Here is a 23,349-nt window from a genome sequence, read left to right as displayed (position 1 = left end):
TTCCCAGCACATCTTTCAAGCTCTGCTCACAGCCCACTCTTCGCTTCTGTCAGGCTCTCGATATGCGCAAAGATGATAGAAATTGGGATGCGGGGTTTCCCTGGCTTTCCATAGGCCGCCCATGCCCCGGGTGGGAGCCCACGGGGTAGATTTGCAGGGCGAGGAGAGGGCTTGCTGTATGATAGCCTGAGAGAGCAGGAGACTCCGCATGGTGAGGTGGGGAATCAGTGCAGAGGTGTGTCCATGCTTAGAAGAGGTGGCCCCTACCCAGCCAAGGGCCCGTCAATGTTAGCTTCTCTTAGAGTTACTCCTGTTTCCGATGGGGGGAGTAGGGGGGAGCTAGGTCAAAAGCACCATCACCCTCTACCTTTACCCAGTGGCGCCTGCCTGGACGTCAGGCTGAAAGTAAAGACCAACCCTAGACAGAGCGCTCAGATTTCACTGTGGGTAGGAACCCAGGGATCTAAACAAACACAGATTCGGCTTCAGCAGGGCTCAGGGAGCACCTGGAATGCTGCATGTCGAGCGGGCTTCCAGATGAAGCCAGGGCTTCTGGCCTCAGGCCACGCTCTCAGGAGTCGCCCTCTAAATCAGAGCTTCTCAAGATCTGTGTCTCTGTGGATGCGCCTTTGTCAGCAGTGGGTTTAGGACAGACGCTCATTTAGTGACTTAAATATACTGCTCACCCACAGGTAAGTCTCCTGCACCCCACCCTCACCCATTCATGGGAGATACACACATATGCTCGTACACAGATGCCAACACCGCATGACTGAGCCTTTGTGTCACTTCTCTGCTTACAATATTATCACCTACATAATAATATCAGGGGATGGCAATAAAGAAAAAAAAAATGGAGCCAGAGGGGGTGTAAAGACATAAATGGGGAAACTCAAGAGAGAAGAAATAAGAATTTTAAGTGTTTAACCTCAAAGAAATGCAAACTAAGACAAGATAAAAATGTGTGTCCTTCATGTTAGCAAAGATGAAAAACATAACAGTCTGTAGATGTGGTGACATTTGGAGAAACAGGTCCCCTCATGCACGGCTGGGGAGAGAGGAGATTGGTGAACCATTGTGGAGAGCCATCGGGCAACCATTTGCCAAGAACATTCCCATCCTCTGACCCTGTAACTTCACTTCTGGGAATTATTGTAAGGAAACCATCTAAGAGGTATGTTCATACACAAGAATGAAAAAGAAAGATCATGACAGCATTATTTACAATAGAAAAACAGTATACAGTCCATCCAAACAACAGAATACTACTCTGCCTTTAAAAACCCTATTTTGGGCAGGGTGGGTGGAGGAATTGGATGAAGGTGGTCCAAAGATAAAAACTCCCAGTTATAAGAGAAATAAGCCCTGGAGCTGTAATGTACAATATGACTATAGGTAACATGCTGTATGGTATATTTGAAAGTCGATAAGAGAGTACATCCTAAAAGTTCTCATCACACGGAAAAAACTTTTTTCTTTTTCTTTTGTTTTTTAATCTGTATGAGATCATGGATATTAACTAAACTTATTGTAGTAATCACTTTCTAATACACTTAAGTCATTATGGTACACACTTTATACAGTGCTGTATTTCAATTATACTCATATTCTGATCCAAATTGTAGAACATAGCATATATATGCTTATTTTCATAAGTGCAGATTCATAGGAAAAGGATTTGATTTTTATACTTAACTAATTTGCTGCGATAAACAATCTCTCTCAATCTGTTTTGTCATCCGCAAAACGGAACTATTGATAGTGACCTCCTTTGAGATCAAATACAGGTAAAGCGTGATTATAGTAAAGACTCAAAAATGTGAGTTGTTATTAATTATGGTGCTTTTATCTTGTCTGCAGTTGTATCTCCAGTGCCTAGAATGGAGTCTAGCACATAGCAGACACTCAGTAAGTACTTGTTGAATAGACAATGAAGAATTATACACTGCACGTAGGACACTGGTAAAATGATAATCCGGTGTGAGTACATCAGCTAGAATGGATCACAAAGGACACAGAACAAGAGCTACCCAGTTCTGACTTTGCACTCTGGATGACCAACCAGGAGCCACTGAAGGGCTTTCAGTGGCGAAAGACAGGTTATGGCAAATGGTGTCCTACCCAGATGTGTTTGTTAGAAAATTGTAATGATGATGTTAAGAAAATTGGAACATTTAATGATCATGTAAGGACAAAGGTAAGTTAGTTAGTACCTAGTACACGACTATTTCCATTTCTATATGGCCTGGAGGTTATTCAAAAGGAATTATGCACTGCTTGGAAAACTCTAGAAAGCAAAGGGCTTGGGCCAGTGTGAAGGCCAGCACTGCCACTGATCTGAAATAAGTCTGGGGAAGCAGGAGCTTCATCCCTAAGGAAGCTTCCTTGATCCCTGCAGCAAAAACAACATAACTCTAGGCATCCGTCACCCACTGCCTGGGTGGTTAGCTATTTTCTTGCTGAAGAAGTAATCATAGGGGTCAGAGAAAAGCTACCTTCATGGCCAACCTGACGTTCTGTGCACCTTCTAGAAAGTAGGCAATGCCTTCAGGAGTCTCCTGAGGATCTCCCAAAACAGCCCTATCTCATTCCCAGACTTCCAAGACCTTGATCTAGACCCACAGATGGCCAAGTGGAGCCAGCCCAGCAGCCAACTGAGAATCAAGAAGGTGGTTAATATTGTTCTAGTTTATTGAGCAGACATGGAGTGAGAGATCCACCAGGCCGACTGCACTTACTAACTCTACAACCTTGAGCAACACTGGAGGACTCTAGATCTTATGTTCCTCACCCATAACATGGAGCTCATAATAGTACCTACCTTACGGGGTTTGGGGGGAGATCAAATTAATTCACATATGTAAAACAATAAAATAAGCACTTGGTGTTATTATCCATTGCTAATACTATCATCACTTTCACAGGCATAGACCTTCTCCCTTCAACTAGATTATGAACTCCTTGAGAGCTGCTAATCCTGTCTTACACCTCCCCACGTTCCCATTATATCCAGGCCAAAGTCTTGCTCACGGTGGGAATGGTAATTCACTAATGAATTAATCCACAAGAGGTGCCAAGAGCATCCTGCCAATTGGCGATGACTCCTAGAAACTCCACTCCATTCCTCTAACAAAGAAAAACCCCTCATGGAATGAAAAGCAATCCCTCCCCCTTCTATACCACTCACTCCACTCACCACAGTGGGGGCGGTTACTGACCACAGCGCCCCCTATAGAAACATGTCCGCTTTTCATCTCTTCCTGCTAAGGATCCAGAAGAATCAAAAGGGGTCACCAGACTTCTGTCACCTCTCCCGCCCCCAGTCCTGTGCAGTTTCCTTTAGAGTCACACTTGGTGCCAATATTACCTATCATCTCAGTACGTTTGAGAAACTTTAAATAATTTTTCTCCACAAGGCAATAAATAACTTAAGTTTAGTCAGGACTAAAATGTTCCTTAGTCTAGTCATTCTAGCCATCAGAAAGGAAGGAGAAAGGAAGGAAGGAAGAAAGGAAGGAAGGAAGGGGAGTCTCTCCATTAATTTTAAACACAGGGCGGGGGGAGGCAGGGGTATGTCATTTCAACCATTTTCAATAACCTTTGAGAACAAGCAGTATGAAATATCCTGAGCATTCAACACACTCTGCCCGTAACTATGGGATTCCATACAAAGCCCATCAATGCCCAGGAGAAAAAAAAAAAAAAAAAAATGGCTGTGGTTTTGCTTTAGGGGCATCTGTCATGTGAGAGGTGCAGGCTGGGCTGCTGCTCCTCGGCAGAGGTGAGGCTGCCTGCCGGCTTCTCTTCCTCTCAGTCCCACCTTAACAAACATGGGAAAGCGTGAACTTGGGATTCTAGCAACACAACAGGAAGGATGTAAATGCAGAGGGTAGGCTGAGCAGAAGCTAAGAGAACGGTATGAAGTCCCACACCTCAGGGAGCCTGGAGTATTTTGAGTCTCTTCATTGGGATAAGACACCTCAGGACCGAGCCCAAGCCAGTCCTGGGAGAGACAGTGAGTCCCCGTGGCACCCGAGCAGGACACCTCAGCCCGTCTTGTGCAGCCTCCCCTCATCTCTAGCAAGGTCCCTCTGAGGACTCTTTTACAGCTCCAGCTAAGCAGTACCAACACCAGTTTCCTGTTTGTTTCCCTTCCTCCGCCACATAAATAATCTTGAGATCCCTCTCAGAAATTTGCTTTGGCACTTCTTTTACCGGGTAGAGTTTACGGAGTCAATGGTGCCCTAAGAAGACGTGTTTAAATAGCATACAACGTATACTTCATGATTCAGAGGCATTGCGGGAGTCTTACGTAAAGGCAGCTTGGAGCAGATCCGCTGGCAATGAAAATAACCTCCCACCCTATCAGTCAGCTAAGGTTAGATGTTTGCAAGTCAGGTTTTCTTGAAGACAAGCATCATATCCCTTTCACAGCGTTAGTGTTTGTCCCCCATGTGTCTTACATTCACTCAATGAATATGTACGGCCCGTGTTTACCTAACAATATCTGAACATTTTGCCTTTACCATGTGGTTTCAAATAACCCAGGGAGACTCGGCCTGCTTTCTAGGAAGCAAGTCATACATAGGGACCACACAAACCCACATACGATGCCCATCAGGGCCTGAGGGCTTAGCACCCCTTTTTCCGCCAGTCTGAAAGCCTAAGAAGAAACCAGAGGATATTATAGGCGTGTTCTCAGATTGAACCCAGGTCGGTCTTCAGAGCCCAGTGTTCAGAGAGGACACTTAAAGCTGATCTCTGAGTAAGAAAGAGAAAGAACAAGGAAAATAAGTGATGTCATTAATTGACATTTCAGGTTAAATGAGGACTATAGTCATAATTTTTTTTTTCCTTTTCTGATTGAAAAATTTTCTAAAGTGTTTTCTCCTGCTGTCCAGTAAGAGATTTAAATTAACAAAAGGCAACCTGAAAGAGCTGAAATAACACCAAAGTGGGAACCAAGAAATTGGGAGTGTGGTTCCAGCCTGTTGCTGTGTGATGTCTGGGAAGTGCCTTTCCCTCTCTGAGCCTCATGGTCCCATCTGTGAAGGGGAGGCTGGGCAGGGTTGTTAGGCCCGTGCTGTTCTGATCTGTGCCTGGAAGCTCTAGGCCCTTCCTGAAGGACTTCAAGGTCCTCTTCCTTCTGACCGTTTCTCGCTTTGTGTTGGTGGCCATAGAAAGTGTAAAGGATTGAGCTGAACCCAAATTCCTGATGTAATCATGTGCTTCTATTTCCTAAAAAGTGGAATAACTAAAACATTACAGTTAGTTGAGGAGACTGGACAGTTGGAATCTGGTGCATCAAATTTTCACTACAAATAACGCAATGCTAAACCATATCACACAGCTAGGCATGCGCATCTATTCAGAAGAGCTCAGGAAAGAGAGAATTTACATGGACAAGAATGGACCAGGGAGAAGGGATATGACCAGCCCTGGCCTCCTCAGCTGGCAGTGACTTGAGGGCAAGGAGTGGTGTCCTTCTTCTGCCACCACATCGCTATGGAAGGATGAAATAGCAACAGCATTGACTGAGCACATTCTATGCACCAGGCAGCTCTAAGCATGTGGTGTGTGTTCATTTATCTCACCATCGCAAGTCTGAGACAGAAATGAGCATTACTCCAGTTCTACAGATGAGGGGACTTTAACTTGCCAAGTTCACATAGCTGGTAGAGGGCTTAAGCCCAGAACATACGGCTCCACATCCTGAATTCCTAACCACTACATTAAGAAAAGAATTTAGATGGATGAAGACATTTAGGTAGGACATTTAAGGTGAGCAGATAACTTGTGCAGAGGCCAGAAGCTGGTAATAGGCAGGTCAGGTGGAGAGGAGAGAAAGACTTCCCTGACTCGGGAATGTAGTTGACTCTGAGGCGAGATTAAGTTGTAGGTGTGGAAAGGGGCCAGATTTTTCTCCATCCATTTATTCAACCCCAAGTGCCCACTCCAGTCCAGGCCCCACGCTGTGTGCTGGGCTGACACATAGCTGACCGGGATCCAGCGAAGCCCCCAGCAGCCTGCAGGCGATGCAGAGGCTCCGACTGCTGAGCTGAGTAACTGGAATTTGAACTGGAAGTGGGAACAGCCAACAGTCTCGGACTAGAGAAAAGGAAGGCTGCAGTGTAGCAGGAGGCAGGGCCCGGAGGAGAGACGGTAACAGAAGCCCCAGGAACTGCAAGGCAAGCAGTTGCTTTTCTCTTTCCTGCCTGCCTTCTGCAACCCGGCATATGGCACGTCTTTCCTAAATTCCCAGACCTGGCTGTGGGCAGAGAACCAGAGCGGGTGGGGCCACCTCCTGCACTTCCTCCTGTGCCGTGGCTGGTCCTGGCTAAGGTCAGGGCAGTGACACCCTGCACTCTATCCAAGGGCCCAGTAAGACTGCCGCACCCGGGGAGGGCATTGTGCCCAAGACTGCTTTCATGCCCAGGACACATGCCACAGGCCAGATTATAGGGATAGTCTACTGTGCGATTATTTCAAATAATGAACATGCCCTGAAACAAACAACGTCTAAAATAGACCTCTGCTGTGGTTACTGTTTACGATGACGCCAACTGCGTAAAGGTGGAGTTTATTTCAGAAATCGTTCTTGAATAACTAGTTTGTGCTCAATCATACCTGCTGGATAAAAGAATCGGTAAGCGAGGTACTGGATTAAAAAACAAATTGAATTCGGTACTGTCTGTGTCTTTTGTTACAAGAATCCCGTCCCCCAAACCAGAACTTTGTTATAAATCTAGATTTTGAGAGGAGCAAAGAAGGAGCAAAGTGTCTTGTTCAGACTGACAGGATTAACCTTCCCACGGTCTCCTCTCCCCACTCCCCTCCCCCACAGGAATAATGTGAGCAAATGCACAAAACACAACAAAAGTTCTGGGGGTAGAATGAGGAAGAGACAACACGTACAAACCCGCAGAAGCAAATAATTCGACTACTTTCTGAAAGTGTAAAAATCATCAGTTACACCAAATTGCAATTACATTCGGCTTTTCTAGGAGACAAGTTCCTGGCTGGTATTTATCAACCATAGAGGGATTTGGAGAGCTGAGGAGGACAGTAAGCGTAACCACTCCTTCCAGTTACAACTGAGTGGATTTCAAACCTCTTCACCATCTTCCAAACCATTAGGACTTCAAGAACACCGCATCTTTCTGTGCCTTCTTTCAAAGAGAGGAATTCACTTCACTTTGTCAGACTGACTCTGCCCCTTGGTTGAGTCATTCATTTGTTCATTCATACTCTTAACAAACAGTTACTGGATGAGTTTTGTTTGCACAATGCAGTAGGTGCTCGGGGTACGACAGTGAACAAAGTACAGCCCCTGACCTCAAGCGGCTTCCAGCCCAGGAGCGAGCCAGCCGAGAAAAGAAAGGGCGTGGCTGCAGGGCCACATCTGCCCGTCTAACATCAGCCCCCATCACAGTGCCTGGCACACAGCAGGAGCTCACCGAGCATCTGTGCAATGAATAAAAAGTCAAATGGGAATTATGCGAAGTGGACCTCTGTGTCCTAATGAGACTGAGTACGGGGAGCCAGGAGAACCACTGGAGAACAAGCCTACGCCAGTGAGACCCAGGAAGACTTCCTGGAAGAGATGTCAGATTAACTAAAAACCCAGGGAGGGACTGAGAGTAAGTTAGGTGAATGTGGGTTTGGGGCAGTTGTTTCCTGCTAGGAGGAGTGGAAAGGGCAGAGGTCAGAGGCCAGGAAAGAGCGGTGTATCTGTGGCACTGCTAGTAGTTCGGTGTTGCTAGAAGTTAACTGAGAGAGAATGTGTGTGCATGTGACTGTGGTTTTGAGTGTGTGTGATTGTGTAACGTGAGTGTGCAGGTACAGAGGTGCACACATTTGCACACGTTTACATATGTGTGTGTGTGTGTGTGTGTCTACTCTGGAGGGCAGTGATGAGCCTGCAGAAGTAGGTAGGGTCCCCCATGGCAACCTGCAGAGGCGGAAAGTAATCCTGAGCGCCCAGCAGGATCCTCCAAGGGTTTCAGGCAGGAAAGTGATCTGAGTTGCTCGGTATTTGAGCCAGTTTCCTTTGGTGCCGTCAGTTCGCTAAAGAATGAAGTGCTCTCAGGTGAGAGACGCCCAGAAGTAAGGTAGTGGCTGTGGGGATGAATAAGACAGGCCCAGAAAAGACTGTTGAGGTGAAACAGACGTGATCTGGAGGCTGATTACCGGTGTTACATGTGCTGTTGAGGGGTGTGGGTGCGGGGTATTCATGGGGGACAAGAACCCCTGAGCTCTAGCCTGTGTGGACGGAGCCCTTTGCTGAGGTCCAGGAGACAGGAGAGTGTGATTGAGATGAAAAGGTTTCCCTGAGAGAGGTTAGGGCCCTTCACTCCTTACCGCTCCCACCGTAAACCTCAGAGAAGCTTCGCATCGTGGTGACAGCATGCACTCTGGGGACAGGGAGCTTCTCGGTGCTGCATTAACTAGCTGTGTGACCTTGGGCAACACTCTACTCCCCTCGGTGCTGCAGCTTCTCCATCTTCTTCCTCGAGTTGTTCTGAGGAGTCTGTGAGTGAATGTCTGTAAAGCAACCACAGCCATGCCTGGCAGAGTAAGTCCTACATGAGCATCTGTCAAATAAAAATGTCTTCAGTAATGTCTTGGAACAACGGAGCTTGCATTTGCATGCTTTACAGTTCTGTGACTTCACCATCCATTATTTCCCTGTGTGTTTGTGCTGTCGCCTGCTTTAGATCACTAGGGCTTCAGGACAGGCCTTGACGCTTGCATCTCTCTTAAAATCGTTCTGAACCTGCGTCTACATCTGACATCTCCGCACTCTCCTCACAGCTGAGTTTCTGAGTAGAGGACACTAGACCCTGCTTTCTGTCTTCACTCCCTCACCTCCCACTCGGATCTCCACTTCCTGTAAGGTGGAGTCCACTCCAGACCCGCAACTCTACAGCGGAACTCCTCGCTCCGAAGGCACCAGTAATTTCCCGACAGCTAGATCCAGTGAGCTCACTTCAGGCCTGCTGGCTTTTTGGGTGCCCTGTGCCATCTGACACTGATAGCTCTATGCTTCTCTTTTGTCCCCAGTTCAGCTCCTCCCAGGCATCCTTCTGTCTGTCTGGTTGCCAGCTGTGCTTCCATAGCCCCGAGGAGTCCTCAAGCTCATCCCGTAGGCAGCACTGGCCTTCCCGATGGCCGGGCTGTGATAATCTAGCTCCAGGCTGGTGCCTACTAGACAGTGAGCATCTTCCAGGTACAGCACCTGCCTCTCTCATTCCTGATTCCCCAGCACGTGGCTAAATGCCTGATACTTCACCTAATAGAAGCTTGTAACTGTGGGACGGATGGATGGATGGATGGATGGATGGATGGATGGATGGATGGATAGATGGATGGATGGATGGATGGATGGACAGATAAACGAACAGAACTAAATTACTATACTTCTTCCCTAACTTGCCCAGAATGTCCAGCAATTATTTGTATGAAAGTTAGCAAATGCTGAGTCACCATTTGAATGATGACTCATAACTGATTAACTTTTAAGCACAGTGATTTCCCCTCTGATTGACAACTGGACTTCTAATTCAGAACTGAGCCATAATGACTGGTCTTGACATCCCAACTGGTCGCCATGGCAATGCTTTGACTTCAAAAGGTGCTGAGACTTTGGGTTCCAGTGACTGTATTGCCTATTTGGGCAGAAGCACACTTCTTCACTACTCGTTTCTGTCTCATAAGGAGAACTGGGATGTTTCTGGGATGACCACTATGCTTTATTCCTGAATGTTCTCTTTTGTAAAAGATCCAAAGAGCAAGGTTGTTTTAAGGCAGATAGTGAACGTGACAAGGAGAGGATGCTGCTACCGTGTTTCCCCGAAAATAAGACCGAGCCGGACCATCAGCTCTAATGCATGTTTTGGCACAAAAATTAATATAAGACCCAGTTATATTATCGTATCATATATCATATCATATCAAGACCCGGTCTTATATTATATGGATTGCCAAGGAGGCCAGCAGTGGTAAGTGTCAGAGATGAAATCCGACTCCTGGCCTTTCTGGCTCCCGAGTTCTGTACGGGGAGACCCTCTGAAACTTGGATCCTCACAGGAGGAAAACTTGTCTTCAAGTCAGGGACGGTTTCTCAGACACCTCTGTGTCCCCCACGGGGCTCTGCCGTGTGCTGCGTGGCGAGGCACTCCGTGTGTGCTGGGTGAGGACACCTGCGCTCAGACGCCAGTCGTGATGCCGACGCACTGACTCAGGGTCCTGCTACTTGGAACTACAGGTGGCTACTCAGCTGGGCAACTGCAGGAAACATGTGAAATCAATTCCGGGTGAGGAGGGCCCTACTAACAGCTTTTCCTCGGTGTGTGTTGGGGTTGAAGGAGAGGAAGGGAAGTTGAGGCAGAAGGAAAGGAACAGGACGGTTTCAGGGCTGGGTGCTGGAGTTTCATTTTCACACCAGGGCAGGACAGAACTGGGCTATGTCCCATGCTGAGTTCCAAGGGCCCATGTGAATGGGATCTTGACCTCAGGCGACTCCGAAGTGGCACATACCCTAACCCGCCAGGCCCCTGAGTAGTTGCTTTTATAGGTGCCCCTCTGCGGACACAGTTGCACCCAGCCCTGTCCTAGACCTCGCTGCTATACTTCTGAGCTCCAGGAGAGAGGCAATGTCACCAGGTCTCGTTTTCAGGGGACCCAGCACCGTCACTCCCCTTCTAGGGGCCACCGGGAATCCAGTGCCGAAAGTCCAAGGGACCTGCGTTGTCTTTGGCCCTAAATAAAAGTATCCCGGCAATCCATTCTGGAGTCCAACTTCCTATTCTGGAAGACTGGCAGTTTAAGAGGGGAGGGTGTCACGCTAGCTGATTTTGTTTTCTTTACTAGTTGCTACAAGTGCAAGTTAGTCAGAACCCCCCAAATGCCACTTTAGTCCCTTTGCATAGGCCCTGCAAAAAGACTTGGGTGAAGCTGAGCCTAAGGGATGCCTATGAGCAACCCTCTGGGAGGGGATGATTAAACACAGGCCAGAGGCCAGGGTAGGGACAGCCCTCCAGGAAACTAGGCACATTCCCCACGACGTGGCTTCCAAGGACACCCCTACTCTCCTGTGCATGAAGCAACACTGCCACCTAGTGCCTCGTGTGGGAAGTATTCCCCACAGCCCCTTGTGTGTGTGTGTGGGGGGGGGGGGTCGGTCCTCCACAAGGGCTGCTGTGGCTGAACTGTTTGAGGTCCCTGCTGTAGAGAAAATGCCCCCAGATGGACAGAACTGAGAACCGGGAAACTGGGTCTAAGGTAAGTGGGCAGAGCTGAGGTTTGAGAGCTGCTGGAAAAGAGTGTGGAGCTAAGTCTTGCAGGACCGGCAGTATCCTCAGGGGAGCGACAAAACTGTATTTAGGTCCTAGGAACACGATCCAGTTGTCACCATTCTGCGTAGGTGGAGGCCAACCATCCCAGTGACAGGCAGTGACCCGTGAAAGGACCAGGGGTCTGGTAAAGGGCGGGGGGTGGGGCGGGGGCGCGGAGGAGATGGGCTGCTCTGTTGATGGAAGTGAGTCAATGAGTGCAAATCAGGACCTTTCTTTCTTAGGGGGACTGCCTTGACCACTTCATGGTTCTCAGCCATGGGGCCCCTAGTGAAGCATGAAGTGGTAAGCACAAGGAGACAAGGATGCCTCTGCCCTCGGGAGCCTGGCTGCTAGAATCCTGGAGACTGAAAGCCTGTTCCCAGCCCCCATCTTTCCCAGACTTTTCATCTTTCCTGAGTATTTGCTGAGGAACACGAGGCTGAAGGAAGACACAGGGTGGACGATAGAGAGGACAGAGACCCGGGTATTCCCTCCCCTTCACCTGCCTGCTGTGGCCTTCAGGGGAAACACCGGCACACCACAGCGGCCACTCTGATGTGAAGAAAAAGCAACCTCAGAAGCTAGACTGTCTGCAAAAGATTGCCTACCTCATTTTACATGCTTAGGGAGGTGAAGAGAGTTCAGATGGGCACGTTGAAAGAGGATCTGAGCATGTGGGCTGTGGCAAGGTGGGGGGCGGTTGGTGATGGCGGACAGGTGGGCACGGGAGGGAGATGTACAGGGGGTGGGGTGGGAGAGGCGTGACAAGAAATGCTGTAACTGGAATCAAATCATGACGACACTCTCCTCTGTGCGGATCCTGAGACAGAAGGACATGGAGAGGACGGGACGGGGTCAGGTACCCACTGTCTGGAGTCTGTCCCCCAGGTTTGGGTCTTAACAACGCAAAGCAATTGTCTCTAAGAGCCTCCCTCCTACTTTCCTGTTGGACCCGTCTCTAATTCTTCACAGCCAGGGAACGGATCCCAGGTCCTCATGATGCTACTGCAAGAGGAGGGGTAGGCAGAGTCGTGGGTCTCAGTCTAGACTGCAAGCAGTTTCCCTGGCAGATGGGTACTAGGGAGTGAGATTAGGCAGCAAGACGATGTCATCTGGGAAGAACTGTGAAGCTTCCAACTGGGATCAGATAATCATCTCATTATTTCTTCCATTTGGCCCCAGAATAAGGATTTCCTTCTCTACCCCCACCTATCTCAGAGCCCAGCCCCTTCTCTCTCCCCTCCCCTCACGCCCTCTCCCATCCCCCCCAAAATAAAATAAAGCAAAACCACAAAACTCTAGAGTGCTCAGTGTCTGGGAATCCTAGCGTCCAAGGGAGAAATCACAGCCAAAGAGGGGGAGACAGCATGTCCAGAAGGGATGTTCCAGAAACACCCCATTGAAAGAGGCTCCCTCCTTCCAGATTTCTTTCTCTAGTCGAAACTTTGTCACAGGCATCCAGCCACCTGAGAAGTTTTTAACCTGGGGAGCTGTCAAGCGTTTCAGGGGCTGTGAGCTGCATTCCCAGTGCTCCTCTGGCCCGCCTTTCATTGCTTTGGTTTCCCCATCTATGTAATGGGACCGGAAACACCAAGGGGTGTTGTGGAGAAGCCAAATGAATAAGATGAAAGGTGCCTACCCTTGCATGAGGTTCTGTCACCGGGTATCCAAAGGGATAATGAGACACAATGGAGTCACACATATCACCCCACCCCTTGCTTGAAACTAGTCCCCCTTCAGTTAGGAATAAATGAGTTATTCCGAACCCAACTCTTTTCTTTATCTGTCTGGGTGACTTTCTGTGAAAACCAAGATCTGGGTATAGTGGAGAATAAACATGGGTAACGTTCCCAGACATTGCCTCTGATTGAGACCTTAGAGTTATACAAGGTGCACTTTTAGGTCCCTCTTACAACAGCCAGGGCTCGAAAACAGGCTCCTGGACTGCAAGTGCCCGCCTTTTCCACGGGACCCTGCTGTTCCCAGGCTCACAGATGATGGTTAGGGGACCCCAGGACCTGGACCAGGTAGCAGCTTTCTGGTAAGTTCCAGGGCTGCTCAAAGAACAGGGAACCAGTCAGGATCCAATGTCTGTGTACCTGGCAACCTTGTTCTCTGGCTGCCTGGCCTGGCCCAGGCATGACTCACTGCCCAGGTCCCTGCACCTTCATGGGATTTCAAAGGTGCCTGGGTATCTCATCCTGGACTCTGAGAGATGGAGTGTGGCACCTCTTCCCCAGTGGCAAAGAACCAGAGGTCTCCCTCTTTAAAGAAGAGGAAGAGAGTGAGTTGGAACTCTCCTGAGTGCCAGCACAATGTACAGACCCACCGGAGGTCGATACAAGGGACCATGCTCCTGAGGTTATAAGCACTATGGTGGACGCTGTCTGAAGTCCTGCTCTGCTGATGAAGAAAGCCTCCTGCCCACCGCTCCCTGGCCAGCCCTGCCTGGTCTCCCTGGTCTGTCCCTTCCCCTCATCGCCCCCTATGTCTGACCCAATCAAAACCAAAGCTGGCCATACCCCGAGCACCACAGAAAGCCCAGGAACGGGTTGTTACCTGCGATGATGGCTGGGTTGTTCTGTCCTCCCTCCGGTTTCACCCAGGCTTCCACTGTGAACGCCTCCCGGGGAATCTCAGCCAGCACTTCTGGACGCAGCAGCAGCCGCTCCCGCCTCCCCGAGAAGTACAAGACAGGCAGTCCTCTTCCATGGGGGTTTGAGGTCTCTGCTTCCCTGGAGGGGTCCCCTTCACCATTCTGGACGCTGTCCTCCAGAGGACTGGTTCTGACCCCGGGCACAAGGGGACGCTTAGGCCAGGGTTGGAAATGCCGGGGAGAGGCATCGGGGTCTCTCCGCACGCCCTCTGCCCGCCCCTTCACCACCTGGCGACGACGCCTGGTCTTGGCGCGACCCTTCCTTCGGGTCTCTGGTTTGGGTTCCTTCCGGTGTGCAAAGCTGGTGGGAATGGTGACAGCTGGAGCTAAGCAATCCTGAGTCCCAGCCTCACCTAGAGACTCCTTGGATCCGCCATCCTCAAGATGAGTGTCATCATCCCCCAGCAGCTCAGATTGCCCAATAGGACCATCCCCTACCCACGGGGCCGCTGGCTGCTCAGCCTCACTGCTCATTCCTGCTCTTGTAGTCGGGTCTGGGGGACCGTGGCTCACAGCCATTCCCTCGGCGGCTGGCTCACTGCGTCCTGCACGGTGGGCACCTTGATCCCCCACAGGGTAGGGCCCCAGGTAGTTGCCAGGCCTGCTGGGGTAGACCCCAAAGAGGTGATACTGGGGAGCAGCTCTGGGTCTTCGCACCTTGGCCCCCAGCCAACAGCGTTCGCCTTCCGACGGCACCTGATTCAGGCGTCCCCGCTGAGCCAGGGATCTCTTGCGTGTCCAGCCCGGCTCAGAGCTGGCCGTGCTGAGGGCCCACCCAGCCAGGAGCACCAGGCTGAGCCTTAGGATCTGGACGTGCATCATACCTCCCCCAGCTCTGGACACAGAACCAGAATTCAACTCCTGGGTACCACACCAGAATGATGGGGGGAAGAGAGAGAGAGAGACGGCCAGCCCTGAATTCGCAGTCACCGGGGAAAGGGTTTTGTTCACGGACCAAACTTTTTCAAGCAGCCCCAAAAGAGTGCCCCTCCTGGCTTCCCGCTCGGGGGCTGTGCCAGCCTGGCCTCTCCACCTCGCCCGGCGCGCGTCCCTCACCTTCTCCCTCTACCTCTCCCTGCTCTAGTTGAGTCCTTGCAGAATGAAGTTCATTTCTCTGGGTTCCTTTGAATTTCCTCCAGAGAGCTCAGGTTTCTTTTTTTTTTTTCCCCTTTTTCAATAGCCCCTCCCCTTGCTGATTCTAGAGGAGGGACACATGGACAGATGCCAAAGCCTCTCAAACACACACTCCCTCACAAACACATACCCCCCGCCACCTGAAGTCCCATTAAAAAGACTCTTCTCTAATTTTCCTTTTTCTCCCCTCTCTTCCTTAGGAGTTATCTCCTCTTTGCACTCTCTAACCTAAAAGACATTCACCTTCAAACGAATCACTAGAAGAACTTGTAGAGAGAGACACAGAATTGGAGGCTGATTATCTAAAAAGGCGAAAAGGATCTGGGTGCACAGAAACCCAGGCTGGTACTTAACTTTCACTCTCCAGATGTCTCTTCAGCCAGAGCCCATCCAGCCTCCAGTCAGCCTGTGCTGGCCAGGATGTTCCCCTCAGCTCCCGGCTTGGGTGGTTGAGTGCTGAAGGTTTTGTTTTTTGGTGTGGTTTTTTTTTTTTTCAATCTCCTTTCAACTTGCTAGTATGTTGCAAGTCTCTGTCCAGTGCTCCTTTGGGGTGCCAGTCAGATGTCCTAATAACCTGATGAGGCTGAGAGCCCTGGACTTCACCTTCTGGGAGTCTTGTGGGTCCCTGGGAAGATGGAAGAGAGAGCGAGAAGAAGAGCGTATACTTCAGGGGACCTGTTTGCTCTGGTCCCTTCTGCGCCCCATCTCCCTTCCTCTCTGCCTGCAACTATCTTCTTGTTTGTTGCCTTTAAAGACGACGATGATGGCAAAGCTAGTAAGTTCAGGGCATCACTCCACCTACTCCCTGTCCCCTCCTTCCTCCTGAAAACCTCCCACCTCACTGAGGCACAGGGACAGACGCAGCTCACACAATCAATAACTAACAATCAATACTGCGTGGGAGCACTCTTTTCTGTGTGTATTCTCTCTCTCTCTCTGTCTCTCTCTCTCTCTGTGTCTCTCTCTCTCTCGCTCACTGTGTGTCTCTCTCTCTCTGTCTCTCTGTCTCTGTTTCTGTCTCTCTCTCTCTCTGTCTCTCTCTCTCTCTCTCTTTCACACACACACGCACACACACACACACACACACACACACACACACACACACACACGTGCTGTGAAGAGACCTGCCTAATAAATCCACACCAGCCTTGTAGGGACCTCTTGCATCTCTTTTATTTTGCACAAACCTCCTATATTTCTTTCTTATTTAAATCATTTGGGATTTAAAACAAAATACCCCAGATTCCCTTTATATTGGACATTGGAGATGGGAGCAAACCACTTATCCTGCTGTAAGAAGCACTAAATGGAAAGGCCATGAACACATCCTATGAAGATCTTATTCTCTCTGGAGTTCCTCACTCTGAAGTTACTAAAAGTCACCCTATGCTGAGTGGGGTGACTTTTTGTAAAATAAGTAATTTACAAAAATGAACAGCAAGACCCAAGCAACTATTTTTTTCAGTTGATTAGAAATGGGTGGATTGGATGGGGAAGCAGATACTATGCCTTTACCCTCTGTGATAATATTTGCTTAGATGTAGGCTATCTGAAAGGAGTCCCACCCCCAACACACTTGCAAGTACACAACACACACACACACACACACACACACACACGCAGAGCATGGTTGCGAATTCTCAACACAGGTACAGATGTATGACCTCAGGTGGGCACAAAGCAAGTAGAGAAATGTCTTGGGTCCTTCATTCAATAATAAGAAAAAAATCGCTTATGCTTCTTAAATGACTGCTTGTGTCACCCACGTAGAAAACCTGCAGCCCACATACAGTATGGAGTAAGACCACACTGCCTCTTCTGCCTCGGGTCTCCTCATCGACCTCTAAACTCCTCTCCCCCAGCTAATCACTGCCTTACTTGCCTTAAGCACGCTGTGTCCCCAGACACCCCCGCGGGGTGCGCCCTGTTTCCCTGTGCAGCGTCCCCTGGAGCCTCAAAGCAAGTCCCCAAGAAGATATCGATTCAGGCACGTGGACGTCACTAAACAGAAATCGCTCCATCCTGAACTGTCCTTTTCCTCTTATCATTTCTCTACCTCCCTTCACTTTTCTGACTCAGTCCTTGATTTTCCTGAAGCAGCTCCATAGAGATTGGGGCTTTGGAAGGGGGTTGGGGGAGATGTAGAGAAAGACAGAAAAGGAGAGGAAGGGAGGGTGGGTGGGGGAGAGAGGGGGAGAGAGAGAGAGAGAGAGAGAGAGAGAGAAAGGAGGGCAGGGAGTAGAGGAAGCTCAGTTTAAATGAAGGGAAGATACTCAGGTAAGAAAAGCAGAAGTAAACTTCCCCTCCCTCATGCCACCCCCAGGACCCTCAGCAAAAGGTTTCCTACCATTCATTTCAGGAAGGAGGGCTAACACAGCCAGGAAGAGGAATGCCGTGTGCTTTGCTCCCCTTTTCCTGTGGGAAGGATCTCGCATCCCCTATAGGTCTCTCCTGGCTCTCAGATGCTAGTAATCCATTCATAAGGTTGCAAGAAGCTACATAAGACTCAAGCTTCCAGTTTAGTTTCTCTCTCTCTCTCTCCCCTTCATTCCTTTGCTCACCACTCTCCTTCAGCTCTTGGCAGTCCAAAGTTTAAAAAAAAAAAAAATGTGGAACCATTTCTGTGTTTTCCTCCTGTTGTAACTTTTGCTGTGACATCATAACCCTGCCCACCAACACCCCACCTATCGCTTTCCTTTCCATCCCACCCCTCATCAACCCTATACCCCCAAAATACCCCCCCACGGAGAAGCAGGGCTCCTGTCAGTTCCAACGTGTGAAAACACAAAGCCACTAGACGGTACCCCTGTCTCCCCTCGGTCCCCCTCCTCTCTGTCCCCTCCCTGCCTTACCCACCGTTCAGCCAAGGCTCTCTGAAGGCTTTTAGCAGTGATCCCATCTGTTTGACATGTGCGGAAAGGTGGGCTGAATTCAAATAATCTGTCAAGTGAATCAGATCAAAAACACAACAACCCCCGCCTCAATTCCATCACAGGCACACATACACCGCAGACCCCAGCGAAAGTGTGAGAGAAGTCAGACTGGAACAGCACCCACCCTGGATGCCAGGGAGAAAGAGACCAAGCATGCCAAAGGAAACGCACATTTAGACACATATATAAATTCTGTGGCTTATTTGTTTATGACAAACACTCGCACCCCAATCGCCTACCCCTCATCCCCAAGCCCTGCCATTCCGCCAGTGCACAGATTTCAAAGCTGGTAGAATCTGTTTTGAAACCTCCAACGAGAGGGTTTTTCCCCCTTTTTTTCACTGCAAAGCACTATCTGTGGCGATCAGAGTGGAGCAGGGTTGCCAGCAAATGCAGGAGGCCCCTTCTAGGGTACAGGCTTTCAAACCAGCGAAGCTGGAGGGAATGGATTTAAGGACACACAGCAGGAGCTGGCTGAATTTATTTTATTTTGACGGGGGGAGTTGGGGGAGGAATATCATTTCTGACATGCCCAAGGAATGAAGGGACAAAATATGGATGTCTTAAAGAGTTTTTGCAAGAGGAGCGGTGTCTTCCTCTGCAGGTAAATCTATAAGGCAAGAAATTGGAGCTTACAGATAAACAAGGACCGAGGGGGAGGGGGAGGGGAAGGGAATGGAGGAGTGAGAGAGGGGAGAGGGAGAGGGGATGGGGAACGGGAAAGTGGAGAGAGGGAAGATGGGGAGGAAGACTGACAGAGGGCGAGGGGAAAAGAGAAGGAAGGAAAGAGGGAAGAGGAAAGAGGGAGGAAAGAGAAGGAGAAAGGGGAGAGGCGGGGGGAGAGATTGAAGAGGAAAGGGGGTAACCGGGAAGGGGGAGGGCAGGGGGACAAAAGGAACAGAGGAAAGTCTGGGAGGAGAAAGGACTGAAAAAGAAAAAGCGAGGAAGAGAGGAGGGAAGAACGAGACAGAGAGGAAGTGAAAGAGAGAGAGAGGTGATGAGACACATAAACTGTGGAGACCAGGAAGGCAGTTTAGATCTCTGATGGTTAAACATAAAGAAATCGCAGAGGCAGGTGAAAGGAGACACGGTCAAACCGAGCAGAGCTTGGGTTTTATTCACAGGAAAATAAGGACACACAGTGGAGAGGCTTACTCTTACTGACTGGACACATTTTTTAGCAAGTCAGATTGTCAGGGCTCCGTAATTGTCTCTTTAAAGTAACCTCTCTTCCCTCCTCCTTCCCTGCGTTCATCTCTTCCTCCAGTAGCCACCTGGGTCCTCTGATCTGAAGACTGAACTGTTTGTGACAGTCTGCACTTCATTTCAACCCAATTTACACTATTTCCTTTAAGCCAGGATATCAGGGCTGTTTTGCTTCTCTTTGCTGCCATAGTGGGGCCGGTCAGTTTCCACTAGCATTGTCACATTATTTCGAGTCTTGGAGCAAAGGGAGGAGCCAGTCCAGTTGGCATCCACCTGCAGTTCATAGCATTTGTGGGGAGAGAGAGAGAAAGAGGAGGATGTGGGAGAGACCCCTTAATATGGTCACTGATCCTGTCTGAGGTTCTGATTCCAAAGTCTGCTCCCTGGAGGGAAAAGCTCGGCTGGGAGCCAGCCAGGGAGCGTAGTAATAAAAGCCTCCCAGAACACAACCAAACTCAGGATCTATATATAGGAGCAGAATCTGTTTTAGCTACTTGCAGTCTAAAAGGACACCTGGAAGCAAACATCTCAGCAATATGTTTATTGGAATCCTATTCAGCTAGTGCTAGAAAGAGTGAGCTTCTCTGAAGGGTGTTTCACTCCCAGGTTCAAGCAAGGCTTATTGCTTTCTATCCACCCCCCCCCAACCCACCACCCTCTGCCCCACCGCCAATGCTCAGAGCTGGGAATCAGTGTCTCTCATTCACGGGGGTCACGTGAGATTCCTTCAGGTGAGGAAACAAGGGTGAGGTCCCACAATTAATGGCAGGGCCAGATACAGCATCCAGGTCTCCTGACACCCAGCGCAGGCTTTCCCTCCTCTGCACCTGTCTTGCTGTCTGCCACCCACAGCCAATCGGACGGGAGAGCAGTAGCAGAGACTGTCCTGTCAGGGTCCACATCCAGGCAAAACCGCACGTATGTTCTGTACCTCAGAATCACACGACCCTCAGAAGGAAACGCAAAGCTGGATTTCACGTGCCTCCCTGTGCCTTCTGAGCCAGGAGGGGCCTGATCGTTCTGTTGAAATGTACAGTTCTCTGTATGTTAGAGAACCATCTTTTATCCACAACACTGTTGCTATTATAAATTGCCATGGATGTTAAAGGGGGTGCTCTGCAAAGAGTCTTTCATTCAAATAGATCAAAGTATTTCATCGACAAGGTAGGTAGGCTTCCCAACCCTGGGGGAGCTGCATGGCAGAGGCAACATGCCAGAGATGGATTTCCCCTGGTGACAGTGCCAGTTGGGTAGGTGTTTCCTGTAACATTTTGAGCCTTGGAACCAGCGTGTAGAGTCCTTGGGCTGGGGGAGAGTTTACCAGTCTTGCTGGATCCTGCTTTTCTCATCAGAAGAACAAAGGCTCTGCAGGGTTTATGCTTCAGTTGGGATTGCCTTGGCACCCCCCTGAGTGTCTTCAAAAGACAAGCTCATAACAAGATTAACACCTAGATTTGTATGTTTGCTTTTCCTTTGACCTAATGCAAGTTCACATGCGTTCTTTCCTGCGAACCACAAATGTAAGGCAAGTTATGCCCATTTTACAGATGAGGACACTGAGGTTAAAAATCAAGCAAATGACCCAAGGACCAGCAGACACTAAGAATGCAGTCAGGGCGAATCGCACATGAACTATGCTGAGTGGAAGAAGCCAGACACAAAAGGCCACATCCTGTATGAGTTCATTTACGTGACATTCTGCACAAGGCAAGACTACAGAGATGGAAGAGATCAGTGGTTGCCAGAAGCTGGGGTTTGGGGGTGGAGCTGAATACAAAAAGCACAAAGGGGTTTGGGGGTGACAGGACTGTTTTGTGATTGTGGTGATGATGCGTGAATGTATGCATTTGTCAAAACTCAAAGAAAGGTTACTGTATGTAAATTATACCTCAGTAGACCTGGGGCAGGGGGTGCGCAGAAAAATGGAGCCAAGGGTAGGGCCAGGGTCTTTGGATTGTGAATACAGTGTCCTGTCTATATCCTGTAAGTGGCCAAAGGCCAAAGGAGAGGGTGACATTGCTTGGTCATGGGTTGGAGCCACTCTGTGCCTAAACGCTCCACGGATCCACTCGGCTAGCCTCTGACGGGACCCTGTGGAACCACACTGACTGGAGCATCTCTGGGTTCTAGTTCCAGCTCCATCAACTGATGACCCTGACAAACCAAATAACCAATCACCAAGGGAGCAGTGGTCAATGAGGACGCCCCTGATCTGCCACTTAATAGCTCCCTGATTGAGGGCAAGTTAACGGACTTCTCTGAGGGGCCTATAAAAGGAGACTGGGAGTACAAGGACTCTAAGTCCCCTTCCAGCTCGCACTTGAGGTTCTCTAATTTTTCACCCCAACACTTCTCTAAGAATCTGTTTTCTCAGATAGACAGATAGATAGATAGATAGATAGATAGATAGATAGATAGATAGATAGATCTATATATCAATACATAGATATATAGATATATAGCCAGTGCCCACTTCGTACACATATCCCAGAGACTCAGGTGTACCTTAGCCATGGACACCCCTGAACTTTGAGTCCTGAAAGAAAGCCATGTATTCCAATGTAACTCCACGGTAACACTGACAGCCAGAAACATGGCCAGCGCATGTGGGGCGCTTTGGAGCTCTGTTAATAAAGTGAGGAAGATGGCCTAGCAACAGGTGTCATGTGTGTAGCAAGTCAAATATCAGAACACATGGTACTAGTGTGAAAATACTTCAATGGGAATGGTTTTTAAATTTGATACTGCGCCAGAATCTTAAACTTTGGTAATTCCTCCAAGATGGTAATAAAAGCAATATTAATAATAACTAACACTTATTGCTTACAGTATGGCAGACACTGTTCTGGTCACTGTGTACATAGTAGTTGATTCAGTCCTCCCACCAGTTCTGTGAGGTGGATACTGTTAGTGTCCCCATTTTCAAGGGAAGAATAATAGTAGCAACTAACATTAATTGAGCACATACTATATGCTCAATGTAGTATCTATTATTCGATGTACATCTCCACTGAGCAATGCACATCAAGTATCTCATTTAACCCACCAACTAACCTATGAGTAGCTCCACTATGAGCCCCATTTTCAGATGGGAAAACCAAGGCACTGAGAGTTCAAGCGACTCATCTGAGCTTATCCACCTTGAAGAGACCTGCTTGTCTCCAGAGCCCTTGCTCTTCATCCCCACCCTGCACTCACTCTTCCTGAAGGACAAAAGTACGTACTGATGAGGATCTGACTCCCAGAGCAACAAAACCAGAGGTTTCCTGATGAGGAAATCCCACTGATTTCTCTGGAGGAAAAGATTTTGTCCTAAAATCTCCCCGAGTTGAGGGTCCAATGCCTTCAGGAAATGTAGCCCCAGCTGATAGCAGCAGCCAAGTGCAGGCTCCGCTTCTGCCAGGGCTAAGGTGGCTACCCAGACCCCCAGGGACTCCTGTTCTCACTACCGTTGCCCCCACATCCATCATGACTCTGCTGAAATCGAAGGGACACGTAACAAGTAGTTATAAATGGAAAACTAGTCATTTCCCCAACTCATTAACTCCATCTGGGAGGAATCATGCAAGACGAACAAATGTTGAGTTGTCTATTTATTATCACTCATACAAACTTTTAATACTAATAACGCGATTAGTGAATGGTCTATTAACCATCATAAAATATGTACTTCCTGTGTTAAGGTCAACTCTGATACAGAACTCCCAGAGTTTTAGCCCAGATTCGAAATACTGAGAGGTACTCACGTCATTTAATTACTGAAATGTGGTCCATGTGCAAGTATTTCAAAATGGATACGCCCCCCCCTCCACCCCCACCGCCCCAGATGTATTTAGGGAAGGGAGCAGGCCTACGGAAAAGAAAATTTACCCTTCTTACACTCCAGTCCAGTTCAGCCTTTCTGTAGATCACAGCCACAGCTGGAAGCAGGAACGGAAATCAAGGCAGTGTGAACCCCTAAGTTTCTCAGCTATCCTCCAACTCATTCAACGGAGACCCTATCCAGTAGGTGCCAGGAAAAGTTCAAGTTTCTTTTCTGGAGACTAAACTCTAGCTAATGAAGTATAGTTAAGAAGGAAGGCTC

General features: G+C 48.9%; 1 protein-coding gene across 1 annotated transcript in view; it reads right to left on the bottom strand.

Moving 5' to 3' along the window:
• Window positions 1–17,747, bottom strand: part of PAPPA2 (pappalysin 2) — a 219,805-nt gene extending 202,058 nt beyond the window's left edge. The window contains exons 1-2 of the mRNA XM_074322117.2: window positions 17,474–17,747; window positions 13,896–15,751 (exon numbers count right to left, since the gene is read on the bottom strand). Coding sequence (XP_074178218.2) covers window positions 13,896–14,814 — 919 coding nt within the window. The 5' untranslated portion in view covers window positions 14,815–15,751; window positions 17,474–17,747. The remainder of the gene's footprint in view (window positions 1–13,895; window positions 15,752–17,473) is intronic.
• Window positions 17,748–23,349: the final 5,602 nt, after the last annotated feature.

This window comes from Rhinolophus sinicus, chromosome 11 (assembly GCF_057876585.1).
Source record: "Rhinolophus sinicus isolate RSI-liver-muscle chromosome 11, RSI-T2T, whole genome shotgun sequence".
Classification (NCBI taxonomy): domain Eukaryota; kingdom Metazoa; phylum Chordata; class Mammalia; order Chiroptera; family Rhinolophidae; genus Rhinolophus; species Rhinolophus sinicus.
Note: the sequence above shows the minus strand (reverse complement) of the source record. Positions and strands in the feature narration are given on the sequence as shown.